Raw genomic sequence first — 20,305 nt, forward strand, 5'->3', positions numbered from 1 at the left:
TGATTCACATTATAAAACTATATTTCAAAGTGTTACTGCACTAAATGAAAGTATGAAACGAAGTTAAAGTAAACCGAAAACATACATATGCATGTTTTATCCAAGGCATAATGTACATGAGCTCATTCATTTGGGAATAAATTTGGATGAAATGAGTAAGTACTATTTATTAAACAATACGAAGTATTTATTTTTATTTATCTGTAAAATTCTAGCAAACGACGTTCAGTATTACATAATTCTTTTTTTTTTTTATTGACCAGAACAAAATATACAACAACAGTATACAAAAATGTACATAAAACATGCTAGAGTGTATAAACAATTGATTCATTATTCAAAAATTGTATATTCATGATAAATATTACAAGTCTTCTTTGCTTTTTTTATTAACAATGTTCCAATGTCCAAACCGGTGCAGTAGTCCTTTGTTTCCTGAAGAAAATAAATTCAATTTGGCTTGGATCCTGACCATTTCTTATGTATGTGAACATTTCCCAGAATAATAAAAAGTTGTACAAGTAAAGTACAATTATTATTATTACTTTCATTGGAATAATACATAAATCAAAATAATTTAACTTGAATATAATATAATATTTGTTTTCCTTCTAATGAAATGTTCCATATCCACCCAGAAAATCCTTGTGTAAACACAATTACAAAACAGATGGACAAAAGTCTCCTTTTCCATTGAACAAAAATCACAGGAATAATCAATATCCAAATTAAATCTCTCTAGCACACTTTTAGCTGGATATATACCATGTAAAATTTTAAATGTAACCTATTTTTCTTTATTATTTAAACAGCATATTTCACAAAATACGCCAAGTTTTATTCCAATTTATATTTTTAAATACACTGGTCCACAATAAACAGTACGTAATTCTTACAAATGCATTATTTACTGCAAATTGCGTCGCTGAGCAATGACTTTTATTTTGAAGTTTCTAAAGCTACGGTCCATTTTAGAAAAAAAAGAAAAAAAGCCGCGTGTTGTTGTAGTAGACTTCACAGCCGCTTTCCACTTTTATCCCCGTTAAACTAATCCGCGAGAGATTTTATTGAACAGCAAGGGCAGTTGGGAGGGAAGGAACTGCCTTTCAACGGCAACCCAACTACGATTGTAGGTAAAAATCTTTAGAACCGTCGCGAATGCACTGTAAACGGTCCAAAGACGTGGTGAATTACTGTATGGGAACAAATAAAAAAGCACGGAGCGCAGATTTTCCAGCAGAGATCAACGGCGCTGGAATATAAACATGGATGACGGGCAGCAGCGATGGCTTTGAAGAATTAAAGCCGAATTGCTTCTCATTTGTTTTCCTTTGTGCACGACGAATGGTTTTAAATCTGCGTTTATGTTATTGGTAAGTTGCCCGTTTTTCTAGTTTGTAGATACTTTTCCTTACTAATTTTAGGGCGAACTTCAGCTAACGTTATGTGACTCAACTACATTTACGATGTTCTTCCAAATAAGGTCAACATATTACACAAAAAGTAAACTCCGCATGCATTCAACGTGATTTACGGTTCGCCCAATAATTAAAACCGTGTAATTTACTCACCCTCATGTTGATTCAAACGTGTAGGACTTTTTTTCTTCTCACCAGTCAGTGTTGACTTTCATTGTCTTTTCTTCAATACAATGAACACGATCAACTCCAGAAAACACTAAAGTAAAGACCGTCATACAGGTTTGAACAACATTAGAGTGAGTAAATATGACAAAACAAAGTATCAGATAAAAAAAAAATTACGAAGTTAGCTTTAAGTTGGTGTAAACAATGAAGACAGCCACATTTACTAAGATGTGAGATACACACACATATGGATAAACACAATTTCCTGTTCTTCATCATTTGTAAATACAGAAATTAAACCCACTTTCTGCAAACCTAATTTGTCCTTGCCCTGTTTTAGGTTACAGTAAGTTCTTATGTATAGTGGTGAAACCATTTTTCATGTCTGAATACTGCCACACTTTTTAATTTTTACGCATTTTAGGGGTTATTCTGAAACAGATGTGCAACTAGTCTTCATACATTGGAAATCATTATAGGAAATTGGTAGATAAAAATGTTCATGTTCATTAAAGCATGAAATGAAAATTCACCCTATCTATTCCCTAATGCATATTATTGACTTTATGGTGAACGAATCATCCATTCTTATGTTTCATGAAAAGTTGACCTTGTCATTTTTAATCAAAATATTATAATTCAATCTTCCATTGAAACCATAGACTTCTCTCTAGTGACGCATGCCAGACTTCTACAATTGTTTTGTCCACTTAAACGCTTTCCATTTCTTACAGTTGACCTCAAGTTCACGTTCTGACCAACAAATGATGGTTAGAGCCAAGTCCCCACCCTACTGTTTTTTCCGATAACCCATTTCACTCGGATGTAGGCTACATCACCATATCGAGAAAAGATCTGTTTCTACTTCCGTTATATTGCGTCTTTAATCTCTGGCTGATTTTTTGTTTCATTTCTTTGCTTGCCCACATTATCTTGCACAATATTACTGTGAAATGATTCATGGTGACGTCATATTGTTGTACACTCCTCGTTCCTGTCTGATTCATTTTCATGGCATTTTTAAACTCAATATTGTTCCAGTACATCACTTTTCTACTTTTCTACACCCTTCTTTAGCATGTTTGATTCCCACTGATTTTAACATCCAATCTCTATCGCCACAGCTTTTGAGACGTGACGTGCCATTGTCCGATCATTTTGGGGAGGAAGTTGTCGGGATGGCTCCTGGTTCACTAGCCACAATGGCTCCTACTGGATCCAACATCTCCTGGTTACCAGAAGCTCCTCTGCTCACTCCAGAGCAGCCCATTTTCCTCATGACAACCACAGCCCAGGCAGTGTCAGGCTTCTTTGTGTGGACAGCACTTCTACTCACCTGCCACCAGGTAAAAAAAAACACTCTAATCAGCTGGACCTGAGATTCGAAACTCAGTCAGTGTATTTCAATGTGTTTATATTTGATTTTTTTGCAGATCTACATGCATTTGCGTTACTACAGCTCTCCCAAGGAGCAGAGGCACATAGTGCGCATCCTTTTCATCGTACCCATCTACGCCTTTGACTCCTGGCTCAGCCTTCTCTTCTTTACCAACGACCAGTACTATGTGTACTTCGACACAGTCAGGGATTGCTATGAGGGTAGGCCTTTTTTTTAAGCTGTTTTTGCGCATGGAGCTTTAAACACGACACCTATGCGGCCTGAGAGGCTCTCTGGATCTGTAGTCAGCTGGGATTTCCAGAAGCGATTGTTGCGTAGTAACTGTGTTTATCGCACATCAGTGGAGCAGATGCACATGGATAAACTAATAAACCAGGTGCTCGTTTGGCACCAGCCTAGTACAGTGCAGGGTTGTTATTGTTGACTAAAACTAAAAACATTTTCATTACTTAAACATTTAGCTGAAATAAAATATATAAAAAAACATAAATGTAAATTTTAACTACATTTTAAACTGAATATTATTCCAGCTAGTTGCCAATGCAAAATTTCTCATTTTTGTAACTACTAAAATAACTAAAACGAAATGAACCTAAACTATATAGAAAACTAATAAAAATGTCAACCATGCAACACAATTACTAAACCTGTACTAAAAAATCTACAATTAAAATAAGAACAGAAAAATATAGAAAAAATTAAATCTAATTCAAAATCTTAACAACACTATAATAGTATTTCAGGGATGCTTAAAATAACACTGGTACTGTGCCATAGCAATATTCAAATCGGTAGGTTTTTAAATGATTAATTCATTTTAGTTCTTGCTTGGTTGTAAAGAGCAAGTGGTACAATGTTTCATTCACAGATATATGTTTGGATAATTTTGATTTCTTTTAATTGGGTGTATTAATGCTTCCATGTGTTTTGAGGGTGGGAGGGTTTGGTAAGCTCTTCACACTCACCAGACCTTGTCTCTCGACTCAAACAGTGAAGAGCAGCTGTGGCTGGAGGGTGCACATGCTATGTATAGAGCTGAGCTCCAGTCTCCACTGTCACACATACACTGTTCCACAGAGCAAGGGAAAAGGACAAATTAACACCCGCTGGGGATGCTGTGAATATTGGCACAGTTCAGTTGCTTCATAAGCGCAGTTCTTTGAAATTATCTACTGGAGTCTCACAACCAAGTGTCATACTGTTTTGCATGATTTAATAGAGTGCAACAGTTCTGAAAGTAAAAATCTCATTCATTTTCTACATAAAGATACAGATTTAAGATTATAACATAGGAATGTTTCATAACAGTACTTTTGTGAATTTGATCCACACTTGATTATGAAAACCACAAAAAATTATTATTATACATTAAAAATATAGCTAATAGTAGCTGGTTAGGTTATTCTTTTTGGTCCCACTTTATATTAAGTGGCTTTAACTACTATGTACTTGCATTTAAATGAGTAATTTGATTGTATGCACTTATTGTGTACATACGTGTTTTTACATTGTGCTTATATTTTAAAAAATACCTGCATGTAATTACACTGTTGAGCCATCCCTTACACCTTAAACCACCCTAAAACTTACCCATACCACCAAACCTGTCTCTAACCTTACCTCAATAGTAGCAAAAGTGTTTTGCAATACAATATGAACACAAGTATATTGATGTAAGTGCATAGTAGTTAAGGCCACTTAATATAAAGTGTGACCTTTTTTAAAGGAAATGTATACTTTTGTTCAGACCGATCAAAATTGACAGAATTTTTGACCATTTTTAATGTTGTAATATAATTATATTTAAAATAAATGTACACAGTAATAAAATACATTTTAAACTATATTCAAATAGAAAACAGTTTCTTTAAAGGGATAGTTCACCCAAAAATGAAAAATCTGTCATTAATTACTCACCCTCATGTCGTTCCAAACCTGTAAGACCTTCGTTCATCTTCGGAACACGTGTGACGCTGTGTTTCGTTGTGAAAACGAAACTACTTTGTTTGGCCTTCCAAAAGAGGACACGACTAGAAATCAGTGGTTAAGTTGTATTTACAACACTGTTCCAGAACAGTTCAACCCAAATATTCAGATGTGTGCAGCGCATTTTATGGAGGACTGTTTCCTGATCCTGGTAGAGTAGACTACAATGCCGGCTGTTCTGACTCACAGACTGTAAGTACGTTTTTCATATTTAAAGAATTTGCCACTGATGATTAAAACACGAGTTTTGAGCAGTGTAGAGTAGCGCTTGTTGTTTGTCATTTCTCCGATCACAAATGCAGACATGGTTTTATGTTTTCGCGGCGTGATGCAATGCAACTTGTAAAAAGACAGTATAAGTCATTATAATCCGTAATTATGTCCCCACTGGATGCAACAAATGCCTAGTTTATAATGGGTTTTAATGTTTTTGTCTCGTCGCTCCGGCTGGGACTAGGCATCACAATATGTAAGGGGAGTAACATTTCCGTCACACGCTTGAGGTATTCATTGGATAGCTGGCCAATCAGAGCACACCTCGCTTTTCAGACCGATGAGCTTTGTAAAAATCAACGCGTTTCAGAAAGGCGGAGCATAGAGGAAAAACAATAATGTACAGTATGTGGAAAATAATGTGTTTTGAACCTTAAACCGCATAAACACATTTCATTACACCAAATAATGTTCTTTTTAGCTACATCATATGACCCCTTTAAGATATTTTTGATGAATTATGAGAGCTCTCTGACCCTGCATAGACAGCAATGTAATTACCACGATCAAGGTCCAGAAACGTAGCAAGGACATCAGTGGTTCAACCGTAATTTTACGAAAATATGAGAATACTTTTTGTGCACAAAGAAAACAAAAATAAGGACTTTATTTAACAATTCGTCTCCTCCGCATCACCCTGGCGCCATTTTGGAGAGTATCACGACGAATGCGCGTGCTTTGATCTGAACGTAAACAACGTATGCTGTTCAGTGTCAGCCGCATCACGCGGATATGTTGTTTACGTTCAGATCAAAGCATAAACCGCGTATCCCCTCTCTCTCTACACAATGCTTTCCGGTCTACTCTATACCGTCTTGTTCAAATAAAGGCATAAAAAGCCCATAAAAAATCTTTAAAAATAATGATAATTATAAATAAATAAATTCAACCTTGGTGACCATAAGAGAATTATTTCAAAAACCTTGCAGATCCCAAACTTTTGAATGGTAGTGTACTTTATCACTTCAAATTAAAGTTAGTTATTTTGTGATTAATCTTCGATCTGGTCGGTTTGGTTCATGCTTTAGAACTCTTAATTGAAGAAGTCTCTGAAATCCTAATGGAGAAAATGAATGGTAAAAATAACAAGACTGTTAAAAATCGATGTCATTTTTGTGAGCGTCCTATAAGCTTTGGTGTAGAAAATCACATGGTGTGCTCAAAGGATGAAAGATTCTGGTACTTTAATTCTTTTATTCGTGGCATGGCCAGACCATCACAAGGGATGTTTTGCCGTGCACCACTGCATTGTTTAGCAAAAGTCTTTTGTTGGTGTTTGGTGAAACACTGATGATGGGATTTAGTCCGAAAGGTCTGCTGTGTTTGACTGCCAGTGCCACAGTATGAGATTAAACTATTGAACTATTAAACTATTTTCTGAGAAAACTCGAAAGTAATCACCAGACTTGAATCTCTCATGTAAAATAAAGATGTATTTTCAGTGCTAATTCAATCCATCTTTTTTGCAGCATTTGTGATTTATAACTTCTTGAGCTTGTGCTATGAATATCTTGGAGGTGAGAGCGCTATCATGGCTGAGATCCGAGGAAAACCCATTGAGTGAGTGTCATATTCCATTTCCACTTATACTGTTGTGTGAGAACTTTTTAAAGCATGCCTCAAATCAGTGCTCTTATTGATGTTTGATGAGACTCCAGGTGTGTTTGGCAGGTTTGGTTTGATTCAAATGAAATCTAGTGCGATTGCTCTGTTAGTGCGGCTCATTTCAATAAGTGCGAACACTGCCATTCAAACTCCTGCTGCTGTTTTGACTCTTTTACATATTTTAGAAACTCTTTGTGAGTTATCAACTAAATAAAAAAAGTTTTGCATGTACACACATAAAACGAGCGCACTTAGCCCAGAACACAGCAGTTTTGGATGTTTGTTAATAAAAGTCATGAAATTGACCAATCAGGTTGCAACCGTATCCTTATGCCTGTTGTCTTGCATCTTTAGGTTCGGTGTTAAAAATGACAGTGTGAACGCTAAGTAAATCGGGATTAAATATATCATTTTCTTTTATGGTTCGGGCCAAAAGAACCAAGATAACTGAACTACAGGTGTAAACGTACCCTAGGTTAAGTAATAGCTTAAAATATTTATGTGAAAGCAATCTTGTTTTTGTTTTGCTGCAGGTCCAGCTGTATATATGGAACATGTTGTCTTTGGGGCAAGACCTACTCCATTGGCTTCCTTCGATTTTGCAAACAGGTTTGCATATTAAACACTTTCCGAAATCCTTGTTCCTATTTATCTTTTTGTCTTCAGATCTTTTTTTGAGTAATTTGTTTATTAATTCATTTTACAGGCCACTTTACAGTTCTGTGTGGTAAAACCCCTGATGGCCATGATTACAGTCATCCTGCAGGCCTTTGGGAAATACCGTGATGGGGACTTCAAGTATGTGCTTCTCGTGTGATGTCTGATCTGTGACTATTTTCCCTAATACTCAAGATTTCAAATTTCAAAACAGAATTTTGTTTCTGATCCCACAGTGTCGCTAGTGGTTACCTGTATGTGACCATCATCTACAATATCTCCGTCAGCCTGTCTCTCTATGCCCTTTTCTTGTTCTACTTCGCCACCCGAGACCTCCTCAGCCCCTACAGGCCCATGCTCAAGTTCTTCATGGTCAAATCAGTCATCTTCCTCTCCTTCTGGCAAGGTCAGATCTACTGCTATAGAAATACTAAAATCAACATGAAATCAAAATTGACCCCATTTACAATAAATGGTCATATGAATCTTATAGTGGACATTTTATCAGTCTACATTATTCTAAAAACAAAAAAATGTCTTCATATTATTTTTATCAAAACCTGCTCCAGCCCTCAAATAACTCGGTTGATGTCAGTAGGCCTTTATGTTGCCCAATTATTGTTTTTGCTTCTGTATGTGATGGCAGTTCTTTATGGATAAAACCAAGTCCTAATTTTCTTCTTGAGTATTCTGTGAAATGGATTGGAATTGTGAATGCACATTCATATTGACACAGTAACCTGTGATCTCGCTGGTCTTACAGGCATGCTGCTGGCCATCTTGGAGAAATGTGGTGCGATTCCTCAGATCAGCTCTCCTGAGGTTTCTGTTGGCGAGGGAACCGTTGCAGCTGGATACCAGAACTTCATCATTTGCATCGAGATGTTCTTTGCCGCCTTGGCCCTGCGACATGCGTTTACCTACAAGGTCTACATGGACAAAAGACTGGATTCCCTTGGTGAGCTCTACTCCTTTGTTCCTTTGTTCGAGAACAAATGGCATGCTTTTTTTCCTGTAATATGTGTAAAACAGTGTAAAAGAGTAGTTTACACTACAGTTAAATGTTTGGGGTTGGTAAGATTTTTTAAAAATGTTTTGGAAAGAAGGTTGCATTTATTTGATCAAAAAATTACAGTTAAACACAGTAATATTATGAAATATTTTTACAATTAAAAATAACCCTTTTCTGTTTTAATATATTTTAAAATGTAATTTATTCCTGTGATGGCAAAACTGAATTTTCAGCCGCCATTACTCCAGTCTTCAGTGTCACATGATCATTTGTTAATTAAAAATGTGTTTTGCTGCTTAATATTTTGTGGATTTTTTTTTTTCTTAGGATCTTTTGATGAGTAGAATTTTAATTTTTTCTTAAATGTATGTATTTTAACTAACATTATAAATACTTTAATATCTTTTGATTAATTTAATCCGTCCTTGCTGAATAAAAGTATTTATTTCAAAAGTTAAAAAAAAACTTACTGACCCCTTACTTCTTGAGAGGCCGTTTTAACATAAAGTGACATGACATCTGATGCACAGATGCCATTGGCACATGCCGCTATGCTCAGTGACACTTCCAGTTTTCAGTGGCCTGTGACACGTCAATGGACTGCGTCCTGTGTCACTGACATTGCCGCGGTGTGTGTCGCTGTGTGGCACCTTTGGTAGTGACTGACACCTGCCGCTGGGTGCCGCTGCATAATGTAGATTGTGTAATACACACACTTAACGGCAGAATGATATTTAATTAATTAACAGTTTGTTGCTGTCAAACATGCATTATCCACCTTTTTCTTCAACGCGGAAGTAAGCCTATGGGTGAGACTTCCGGTTCATTAGCCGCTATAGGTAAATAACGAGGAGAATAACAACGTGCAGTAAACGGTAAAACTGTTTGCACTACAAACCAGTGTGTTCATAATTTCAGATAATTCATTGAAATAATATGATAAGACACACCAACTTTCAATATCAAGCAGCAAAACGAACTGTTTTGCTCAGCTAAAAATAGCTGGACGGAATGGACGCAGATGAGACCGGAAGCCAGACCCATATAATTTACAAATGGCCGCGCCCATTTTTACGACAAGAAAAAGGTGGATAAAACGGATAGTTCCGGTCCTTGATTCTGATTGGCTGAGCCACGTTCAAAGCTGTTGTAAATTACTCTACAAACATACACCTTTGTTTACGTTTGTCTGTTGCTTGGCAACCACTTTGTTGCAACCACAACACACCGCCGTGAAGTTGGCACCCCATAAAAAGAAATAATCACCAAAACTATGCCATTCGTTTGTGCTACGTTTGTGCTGGTTTGGTGTTTGAGATATTAATAAACATAATTTTTTTGACCGTGTGACGTCACTCTCCACCCCATGTTGCCCAAATCGCTCCAAACCAGCGCAGGTCGTTGGTGTTTGATTTGTGCCGTTAAAACAAACACTGTATCTATTTTCCTTCCTTGGATATAACCAAAATATTTTCAGGAGCTGTGACGTCACTCTCCACCCCAGTTCGTCTAAATCGCACAAAACTGGTGTCATTCGTTTGTGCTCGATTTGTGCCGGTTTGTGCTGTTGAAATGAACATCAAATATATTTTCCCTTCATCATAGCAATAACAAAAACGATTCTGGCCAGTGACGTCGCTCTCCACCCCATGCCGTCCAAATCTCTCCAAACCGGTGCCGTTCGTTTGTGCTCGGTTTGTGCTGGTTTGTGCCGTTAAAAGAAACAATGTAACCATAACCTCTTCTTAAATAAAACGGGAACTTTACTCTCCACCCCGTTTAGCGCGGGCGCAGAGTTTATAAATAAATAAAAATTAGTGTTCGTGCTGCCTTAAAATTGTAAGTTTAGTCAGGTCCAAATTTTCACTAACTTCATATTTCAAGTTGACTAAGCTTAAATTTCAAGGCAGCATTAATTTGAAACGGTGAGACCGGTTTTTGCAGCAGAAACGAATGGCATAGTTTTGGTGATTATTTCTTTTTAAGGGGTGCCAACTTCACGGAGGTCCACAACAATGTCCATTGACTAAAAACCGGAAGTGTCTCTGAGCACGTGCGTCAGATGTCACTTTGTTAAAACTGCTGCTGTACTTATTTTTCCCTAATTGAGGCATGTTTTATTGAGATTTCAAGAACAGTCATTCTCTCAACATTTTGTCACAATAATAATGGCTCAGAAGTCATGGCTGACTTTCGCTTTTCTTCTGTAAATCATTCATTCCTCAATCCATTCATTCTTATCTATTCTTTCAATGCTTTTTATTGTTTATCTTTCCACATCTTGCTTTCAATTTCTCATTTTATTTGGTCATCCCATGCACCACATCCACCCTTCTGCCCCTTTCCATCTTTTCTTTGTTTCTCCTTTTCATGCTGCACTCTAAAGGCCCCGTTCCTACATATGGACAGTACGGTAGGCTACAGTTCCTGATCTTAAACCACATCTCCTCTCTAATTGAAACTGTAGGGACAGTGGACTCTTAAAGGGATAGTTCACCCAAAACTGACAAGTCAATCTTCTAAAACGTCTCTTCTCTCATGCCATCATCCATCTCTAATTAAGTTCTCCGTTCTTCTCAAGGTCACTGTGCCCCCATGAAGAGCATCTCTAGCAGCTTAAAGGAGACCATGAACCCTGGAGACATGGTTCAGGATGCCATCCACAATTTCTCCCCAGCCTACCAACAGTACACCCAGCAGTCCACCCTGGAGCAGGGGGTCACCGCACCGCCCATATCCCGCAATCACAGCTGCGTGAGCGCCCGGGACAATGAGAAAACCCTGCTGCTTAGCTCCGATGATGAGTTTTAACTCGCTCACCTGTAGTCCTGAGCAAAGGTACTCCGTAAGGGACCGTTTACTGCTGCGGTAGTGTAATGATGAGGTTAACATAGGAACAGGTTATTAAAGGACCATCTTAAGCAAGTAGTTACGTTCTAGTGCAGTAGAATCTAAACTTAAGCTGCTTATACTTGCTTAGTTGTCTTTAAAAGAAATCTTGATGCGCTTTTGTCTGATGTTGATGTTTATACAGAGAACTAAATAATACATTCATTTATACTTTTAGCCAAATTTTGAAAACCCACATGGTCTGACACTTCAGCGTTTGGATTGATGTATTTTTTTATGCTTGTAGTTTCACATAGGGGGTGTTTGGACATCCCAGCATATTTCTAAAGAGCAGTGTATTGGAAGGCCCCCGTTCGGTGGGAATGTTCTATTTTTGATTTACAAGTTCAAGTGCACCTTTGCTTCTGTTTCAACAGTGTTTATAGTTTCCCCAGTGATTTAAAGGGCGGGTACGGCTGTGAACGAGAGAGCGCAATGACGGTAGAGAGAGTACCAGCTGTTATTGTTTTGACGGATGAATCAAGGGACGGGGAGAGGTTGATGGTCCACGATTAGATTACAGATTAAGGTGGTCTGGATTATATAGGTTACGCTTCTTAGTGTATGCTATACTTTCACTGAGAAAGAACGGTCAAGTACCATCAGTTTATCCGTATTCTGTTGTCTGAAGGAAATGCGAAATTTATATCATTTGAAAAGGGACAGTTCACCCAAAAATGACAATTCTGTCATCATTTATTCACCTTCACGTCATTCTAAAACTTTTGTTTCTTCTGCTAAACACAGACACTCAAATGAAATTAACATCAACATTGAACTTTTCATATTATGGACAAAAAGAAACACAAAGGCATACTTCAGAATACCTTCTTTAGTTTTCTACTGAAAGTAAATCATACAGGTTTGAACAAACATGAGGGTGAGTAAATGACACAATTTTCAGTTTTGGTGAGCTATCCTTTTACTGGGTACTGTATTGGTTCTAGATATCCCACTAGAGGGAGGCATATCTCAGTTCGCACCCTTTATCTTTATGGGACACGCCTGTTATCACCGATCCCTTGAGAGCCACACCAAAGTCTCTCCCATTCTTCAGAAGCATCTGCCATTTGCGCTTTACCTCTTTAGATAGCACTAGGCCCTTGATGACCAAGCTTGAAGCTTGCGGTTGGTTAGATAGCATCTTTGGAGTTACTTATTAACTGTCCTATGCTTTTATTGGTACAATAGAGGCCAGTATAAACACAAAGCAGCTGGAACCAAGTACGAGTATATATGGTACCTGCTTATAGTTGTTATGTTAGTGTTTTTGCAGTGTATTCTTTATAAGGGGAGGATTTCTTTTAATAATATAGACGTTGTTGTAACTTGCACTAAGCAGTTTTGTATATATAGGATAACTCCGAATATTCTAGAACATTTTGGCAAGCTATTTCTGTCCGTTGTTATTCAGAGAGTGGTTTAAAGTAACATAGGAAGTGCTGTTACGTTTAAAATATATATATATATATATATTTTGTGGAAACATTTTGAAGTTACACTAAGACGTTCTTTGTACTGTCATGTTATTTTGAACCGAGCATTATGTATTACTATGTCAAAGATTTAGCTTCTATTTTTTCCCTTGATGCTCTGGCCTAGAAAACAATAAATAATTGTGTCTGTATATGTTTGTGCAATAGTGTTTTTTTACTCAGTGAATACACATATTTCTGTATACAATATATACAACATTTATTTCAATTAAATGATATAAAATAGACAATGAATTTACCATAGAAAAATACAGATAATAAATACAAACATCGGTTGTTGTTTTTTTGAGCTCTCTCCTCTTACAAAACATTCGTCACATTGTACTGAAGCACAGATATCATGGGCATGATATTACCAGGTTAGATTCTCAGTACTGATGACGACATTGCTAACTACACAATAAAAAAAATCACCAGAGATATCCACGTTTAACATGGCCGATCGTTACCTGATCATACAGTATCACTCCGTTTACTGGAGTAAACCCGGCTTGTAGTCGGAAGTCATCCTGACGACCACGGGTTGATGTGACGTACATGTGATATCATTTTTGTCTTTCGCTTTTCTTCTGTCACTTTCTTATCCTCCTGTTTTCCCTCCTGTGTGAGCCGCAAGTGCTCACTTCTTCTGGCTGCACTCTTCCCCTTCGTCCTCTATTTTCACATCTTCCTCAGATTCCCCTTCCTCACTTTTTTTTCCCCCTCGAATTGTATTTTTTTTTTAATATTCCAGCTGTCCAAAATATTCAGATACGTTTTTTTAATCATAAATAGCAAATAATATATATGGTCTTGGTTTTAAATACAAAAATACCACTACAAACAAGTCGCTCTAATATTAGTACAAATATGACCCTCACACATACTGAATCATATTACAAGTAATAAGGCTGTATACTTTACAATTACTAAACGACTAACTCATTACAACAAGTAAACATTACAAAAAACACACAATAATTCAAACAATGACCCCAAACTAGTCGATCAGAAGTAGTATTTAGACCAATCACAGCACAAATTACCTTCAAACATCTTGTTTCGAACACAAATAAAATAGCTTTCATGTCTGTTGTTGAACATTTGTCTTTTATACAAACATTAAAATATATAAATGGTATGTATCCATAGATCAGCACGTTCTCTTGTCCCATGACTCGGTAATACCATGGAGATAATCCAGCAAAACTAACCAGCTTCTGAAATGTCGCTGGTCCCGCATGAAGACAAGTTTTTTTTAAACATATATCACCATCCAGAAAGCACAGTAATGGGCATAAATAGCAATAACGCTATCATTAGCAACAGCTTTATAAGTGCAGACTTATACACTTGTCATGATATTCGAGGCCACAACAACAGTACTGAGATTATTCTTGGACATTTATAAGACTGTATATACAGTCTGTGTGTGTTTATATATGTAAGTGAAACTGTAATTCCCAACTGGAACTTGTTTTTCTTCCTGTATATGTGAGTATACGTGGTCGGTCTGTCTGTCTGTGCGATCATACTGTGTACCTATGTGTGTCTGCGTATCCATGTGGAGCCCTAGGATGCTCCTTGCTCTCTAGGGGTGTGCACCTGCTGCGGTGTCTTCACTATGGTAATGACGGAGGCTGTGTTCAGACGGGGTGTGGTGGCCAGCAGACTGCCTCCTCCGGATTCCAGACCTCTGGCAAAGCGCTGCAGGGCAGCGAGACGGGCACCCAGCCCTTCCAGCTCCCGCCGCATGCCTGCGTTCTCAGACCCCAGCCGCTCCACCTCCCGCTGCAGCTCCTTCTTCTGCTGCTCCAGGGCCTCGCGCTGGGACACGCGCTTCACCCGGCAGCTCGCCGCGTAGCCGCGGTTTTTCAACGTGCGTCGCCTCTGCTTCAGCTTCTGCACTTCCTCGCGTGACAAACCGCGCAAGTGCGTGTTGAGCTCGCGCACCGACAGCGACATGAGCTCACTGTCGCTCAGCACTGGGACGTTCTCCCCGCATTCCCTCTTCACCTGAAATAATAGGACATTATTTGCATTACTGTAAAAATGTTTTAGGAATTACCAGGTGGAATATTGGTGCCTGTGTAGTTTTCAGCTTATTTAAATGCTATAATGTTATTATACAAAAATATGCTGACACAGCCAACATAATAACAGAGATGGTAAAATAGAAAGCCACATGATGAATCAGAGTTCATCATAAGTGGCCTGTCCATAAAACCTGACCAATACTCCTTATATAAACAGTTCACAGGGCCATACACAAAGACAAAATGCCATCAGAGTAACACACAAGACTAAAATAATACAATAAACACTAACTAAATAACAGAAAAGTACCCTAATGCATAACTGATAACACAAATGAGAAAAAATAAATAATAATTAAATACAACTGTGATGTTGATGTCACAATGTGCCGTCTGGGAATGTCCTTTTTTTCTATAAATTGTGGCAATTCATAGTTTTGACAAGTGAATAGCTGTACCATAATTTTGACAGTATTTTACAGTAAAATTACATAGAGTGATGTTATACCCCATTCACTGTTTCTCATTTATTGTATACGGTAAGGTAACTTAGGCTACAGTTAGCCAATTAACAGGTTTAACTCCAGCATTTTTTACAGTATATTTTTGTAAAAATTGCAATTTACAGAATGTGAAAAAAATTCTCAAGTGTTTTCTGTAAAATGGTCTTTACCTTCAGGGCTTTACTGGCTCTGCCGTCTGAAGTCATTGTCTGTATTTATGTATCCCTGAAACCTGTAAATGTCAAATAAACCGATTAAGTGAAAATGGAATAAAGTCACACTATATTGTGAATATGGTCAAAGCTAAAGGCCGTTGTTATGCTGCTTGACTCAGCGAAATAACTATATTCACAATACTGCAAAATTTTGAGTGCCTTGCTTTTATTAAATAGTCAAAGCATAATAAAAATATTATGGACTCAACATTTTAATAAAAATGTTTTGCCAAGTGACACCTTGCACTAGAAGGCATAGAACCCTGACATAATAACAGCATGATGTTATACAACAGAAATAACGATATATGCTATGCGAGATGTGCTGTGTTGATGATATCGGCTCATATATCTGCATATAGTTGCCATTTTTAATCATCAGCATAGATTTTTTTTTTATTTCTTTATTTCTGAAAAATTCTATAGTATTACAGAATCGATTGCCATCTGAAGTATACAGGTGCATCTCAAGCCAGCTTCTTTGTCAATGAATGTTTGTGGCTTACCCTCCTTGTGAAGGGTTTCAGTGATTGTCTTCTGGACAACTGTCAGATCAGCAGTCTTCCCCATGATTGTGTAGCCTAGTGAACCAAACTGAGAGACCATTTTGAAGGCTCAGGAAACCTTTGCAGGTGTTTTGAGTTGATTAGCTGATTGGCATGTCACCATATTCTAATTTGTTGAGATGAATTGGTGGGTTTTTGTGAAATGTGAGCCAAAATCATCACAATTAAAAGAACCAAAGACTTAAACTACTTCAGTCTGTGTGCATTTAATTTATTTAATACATGAGTTTCCCAATTTGAGTTGAATTACTGAAATAAATGAACTTTTCCACAACATTCTAATTTATTGAGATGCGCCTGTATATGTTTATTTTACAGATTCAAAAATATAAATTTAATATCGGCCACCAGGGGATCAAGCATTAAAAGACATCGGTTGACTACTATGAACAGGTGTATGGCGTCATAGCTGGGTGGTGGATTTTAGCACATAATAAGGAAGACAGAAGACAGGAACTCTCCTTATATAAATATATAATGTGGTTTGTGTGGTCAGCTCGTGAAGACTCAATCTGTAAGACCATTTAAAGACAAACCTCCCGATCTTATTTTCATTTTTCTAAATCTAGGCTTCCCGTATCCAAAGAGTAGCACTTTTTTTCTTGACAGTGAATCATGACTGGTCAAAGTCCAGATGAAGAAGTGAACGCTGCTGACCATGAGTTTCCCGTCATGCGTGGGAAGTGCGCCTATCATCCGCGAGCTGCTGCCGCAAATAACCGACTGCGCTTTTCCACGGAGTCACAGTGATTCAGCACAAGTTCTCCATTCCTGACTTCACAGCAGCTCCTTACTTTCCTTTCACATTTCGCGTTTTACATCATTTATAAAATTCCCAGTCACTTAGTCACAACAAATATTACCACTCACTTATAAACAGTTTATAAAACTCCTATTTAGTAAACAACAACAACAACAACAACACAGGTCTTGGGCTGTCATTTTTCCCGAAACGTCTTGAGGTTAACATGCTCCTTAAGTACTGCGTTACTTACAAAGCGACAATTTAATTATAAAAAAATCAAATACAACTTATAATTATGAATAAAACATAATAAAGGATTAAGAACCCGTTTATTACGTAAGATACTACTAGTTCAAATCAAACCGAGATTTTGCTGACTAGTCGTTTCTCATCGAAAACAACATACATGTTTACACCTTTAGAGTAGTTCTGAATATAATACATACAATTACGCTGAATACAAATATATATTTTATCTGTCTGAACCATGGTCTGAACCGGCAACATCTAAGCAGCTATTTCCTTATTACGCGTTAGCTTGTTGCTACACCTGACATCGTGATAAAAACATGCTATTCGCGCTCATGAAGACTAATACTATTAAAAATGTATAAAAGGCGACTCTAAATGATAGGTTAATATAAAAATCTAAACCATAACAGTATCAGTAAGTGGGTATTACGTTAAAACACAAACATTGGGAGCATGTAACGTTACAGCGGGTTTGCTAACACCACTCCGTTTCCTTAGTGTAAACAAATGTCGAAAGGAGAAAAAATAGAAAATCTTGCCTGGTGTTGATTTCTCCTCTTTGGTGGTTTCACACGAAGCTGAATACGGATCAGTCCACGATTTTCACCGCTGGTTCGGTATTTCGACTGACATACGCTATCGCAGCACGGCCCGTGTTTAGACGGACTAGAGAGCTAAACGCCTTTTTTCCCCGGAATCAGTCCACCATCAGCGGATCCTTTCATTCATAAAACACACACACGATGACTCAAGGCTTTAAGAATGAGGGCGGGACCTCAGCACACACACAAAATATCAGTCAACAACCTTGAAAACTTACTTTTTATTAACCCATTTAATCCCATCGACATTTGATTTGATATTGTCTAAAACGAGTTTATTATGTATTTAACACGTAGTTGTCAAGTTTGATGAAAGTGTAGACTAATGTGAATATTTTTTACATGGCTGGTGTAATGTACACAGCCTTTTATTTTCGATGAATAAAAATGATCATAACCAGTATAAATGTATCCAATGACAATCAGTGTTCAGATGGATGTCTATTGTTTAAGAATTTGTGGATGTTCTAATATGGGACAGCTTGAGCACAAATCAGGGACACTATACAAAGCAAATTAATTCATTAATTTGGTTCATTAATTTAGTAGGCCTACAGTGTGTTTGCTGTCTTCATCAGTTCGTCTAAAAATGTGCCTATATGGACTGTACATATGGAATGGATATATACTATTCACAAATACTATTTTAAATAATTTATTGTAAAAACATAGCGACAATAATAATAACCAGTGTTGGGGAAAGTTACGTTTAAAAGTAATGCATTACAATATTGCGTTACTCCCTAAAAAAAAGTTACTAATTATGTTACTTAGTTACTTTTTATGGAAAGTAATGCGTTATGTTACTTTTGTGTTACTTTTTAAATATAAGCAGGGCTTGATTGTTTTTAATATAAGAAGTTCTATTTATAGCAAATATAAAAGCCCTTTCACACCAAAAAGTGTACTGAATAAACCTCAGGCTGAAGGAAAAGTAAATCCACGTCTGTACTGTAGAACGCAGGAGAAGAAACACTCTTCAGCAATAAAAAAAACAAAGCACAATTGTTAGTTTATCTAAAGTCATTTTTGCTTATTAGTATGGTTGAACTGGATCATCAAAGGTCAGCTGCAAAGACATCAGTTAATAAAATGGGATTAGATACATTTGTGTTATTTAACATATTTAATTATTGCAGGTTTGCATCATATTCTGAGTTTGCATTTCACTGTTTTAATTCATTTTGATGAATACTAAATCTGTTTTTTGTGAGTGGGATGAATTGACGCACATTCACATTGAGTCTAGAACTACAGTAACATCATGTTCACACAGTGCACACAACGCCTCTGTACTCCCGATTTCTCCCAATATGGGGACAGGAGAGCTGTCAGTCAATAAATGGGAAAACGTAACTGGCATTACTTTTTTGAAAAAGTAACTCAGAAATTTTCTTGTAAATTAAAAAAGTAATGCGTTACTTTACTAGTTACTTGAAAAAAGTAATCTGATTACGTAACTCGCATTACTTGTAATGAGTTACCCCCAACACTGATAATAACCATGTAATGCAGTGAAAAATTTAACTTAATAAAGATAGCAAAATAATTTCATAAGCTATTTTAAAACTTTGGAACATGGGATGTCTTAAAAATGATATTAAACTTCTATACTCTGCACATGGTAAGAATATGGAACATGTATTTTCAAAAGCATGTGTTAAGCAAATTGTAATGTAACATTAATTTCGTCTAAGTCACATGTCACTGAACTTTGTGCGAACTTCACAAGAGGTGCTTCCTCTTTGATGATTTTCATGGCCGCATTTATGACATACCTTCCAGAAAGTCAAGTGATTTCAATAACTTGACACCCTGCTTGAATTCAACACCAATTTAATGTGGTAACAGAAGAGATAAATGCACTGAAGCTTAGGTGTCCCACATTAGCCAGTGTTCCACCCTGTATCCACCCAATATTTAATTGTGTATGTGTTATGTTTTTGAATTAGTAAATTAAACATTTTCAATATAGTGTTTAAAAACATTTAATTTCACGAAAAGATTATGTCTCTAAGCTCCATAAAAGAAAGCATGCGTAAAGTACAACTCATACTTTTTAAACATTAAATATTTTAAGGCTATTAAGACCACACTTTCTCGTATATATTGCGATCAAAATAAACAAAGATGTATTTGAGCATATTTGTGATCACTGGGGAAACACAGACCCTTATTACAACTATTAAGTATCAATTCAATAAGTAACTGAATAAATAACTCTTAAACTAAATGAAACACAATAAAAAAAAAAAAAAGTTTATTTATTTCCCCCACAAAATTGCCTGATAGCAAAATTGAACTACAGATAGCTTCCCATCAGTAACAACTGTGACCAGAAATCAAACACATGCTTTCACTAACTTGAAACCTTTTAAGAAAAGACATGGAGCTTGTTCGACGTATTCATGCTAAAACGTACTAGGCAATAAATAAATAATGATAATAAAATAAACAATGTCTGAAACTCCCACAGTGGCCGTATTCTCTCTCTCTCTCTCTCT

The 20,305-nt window shown here is 36.8% G+C and overlaps 2 protein-coding genes across 3 annotated transcripts; one reads left to right on the forward strand and one right to left on the reverse strand.

Moving 5' to 3' along the window:
• Window positions 1-990: 990 nt before the first annotated feature.
• tmem184ba (transmembrane protein 184ba) lies at window positions 991-13,034 on the forward strand. 2 transcript variants are annotated; one of them, XM_016270544.1, is made up of 10 exons: window positions 991-1,373; window positions 2,711-2,932; window positions 3,020-3,185; window positions 6,714-6,804; window positions 7,383-7,458; window positions 7,556-7,647; window positions 7,743-7,912; window positions 8,270-8,464; window positions 10,905-10,931; window positions 11,100-13,034. In XM_016270544.1, the coding sequence occupies exons 1-10, from the start codon at window positions 1,365-1,367 to the stop codon at window positions 11,327-11,329; spliced, it is 1,278 nt and encodes a 425-aa protein (XP_016126030.1). In that variant the 5' UTR covers window positions 991-1,364; the 3' UTR covers window positions 11,330-13,034. The 2 variants fall into 2 exon arrangements, with proteins under 2 accessions (XP_016126030.1, XP_016126031.1); XM_016270545.1 differs by lacking the exon at window positions 10,905-10,931.
• A 122-nt stretch (window positions 13,035-13,156) lies between these two features.
• maff (v-maf avian musculoaponeurotic fibrosarcoma oncogene homolog F) lies at window positions 13,157-17,946 on the reverse strand. Its single transcript, XM_016270546.1, has 3 exons — window positions 17,739-17,946; window positions 15,592-15,653; window positions 13,157-14,898 (listed from the first exon to the last, which is right to left on the reverse strand). Exons 2-3 carry the CDS (start codon window positions 15,625-15,627, stop codon window positions 14,455-14,457), a joined length of 480 nt encoding a protein of 159 aa, XP_016126032.1. The 5' UTR covers window positions 15,628-15,653; window positions 17,739-17,946; the 3' UTR covers window positions 13,157-14,454.
• Between the last annotated feature and the right edge of the window lie 2,359 nt (window positions 17,947-20,305).

The sequence above is a fragment of the Sinocyclocheilus grahami genome, unplaced genomic scaffold, assembly GCF_001515645.1.
Source record: "Sinocyclocheilus grahami isolate Dianchi unplaced genomic scaffold, SAMN03320097.WGS_v1.1 scaffold57.1, whole genome shotgun sequence".
Lineage (NCBI taxonomy): Eukaryota > Metazoa > Chordata > Actinopteri > Cypriniformes > Cyprinidae > Sinocyclocheilus > Sinocyclocheilus grahami.

What these genes read in the sequence shown, in the direction of transcription:
- tmem184ba (XM_016270544.1), top strand. An exon ending in TCCTTCGATTTTGCAAACAG is followed by an intron (nt 7,459 to 7,555) that starts GTTTGCATATTA and finishes TTCATTTTACAG; the next exon opens with GCCACTTTACAGTTCTGTGT. An exon ending in TACCGTGATGGGGACTTCAA is followed by an intron (nt 7,648 to 7,742) that starts GTATGTGCTTCT and finishes CTGATCCCACAG; the next exon opens with TGTCGCTAGTGGTTACCTGT.
- maff (XM_016270546.1), bottom strand. Translation starts at nt 15,627, where the DNA reads ATGACTTCAGACGGCAGAGCCAGTAAAGCCCTGAAG. An exon ending in GAGCCAGTAAAGCCCTGAAG is followed by an intron (nt 14,899 to 15,591) that starts GTAAAGACCATT and finishes CTATTATTTCAG; the next exon opens with GTGAAGAGGGAATGCGGGGA.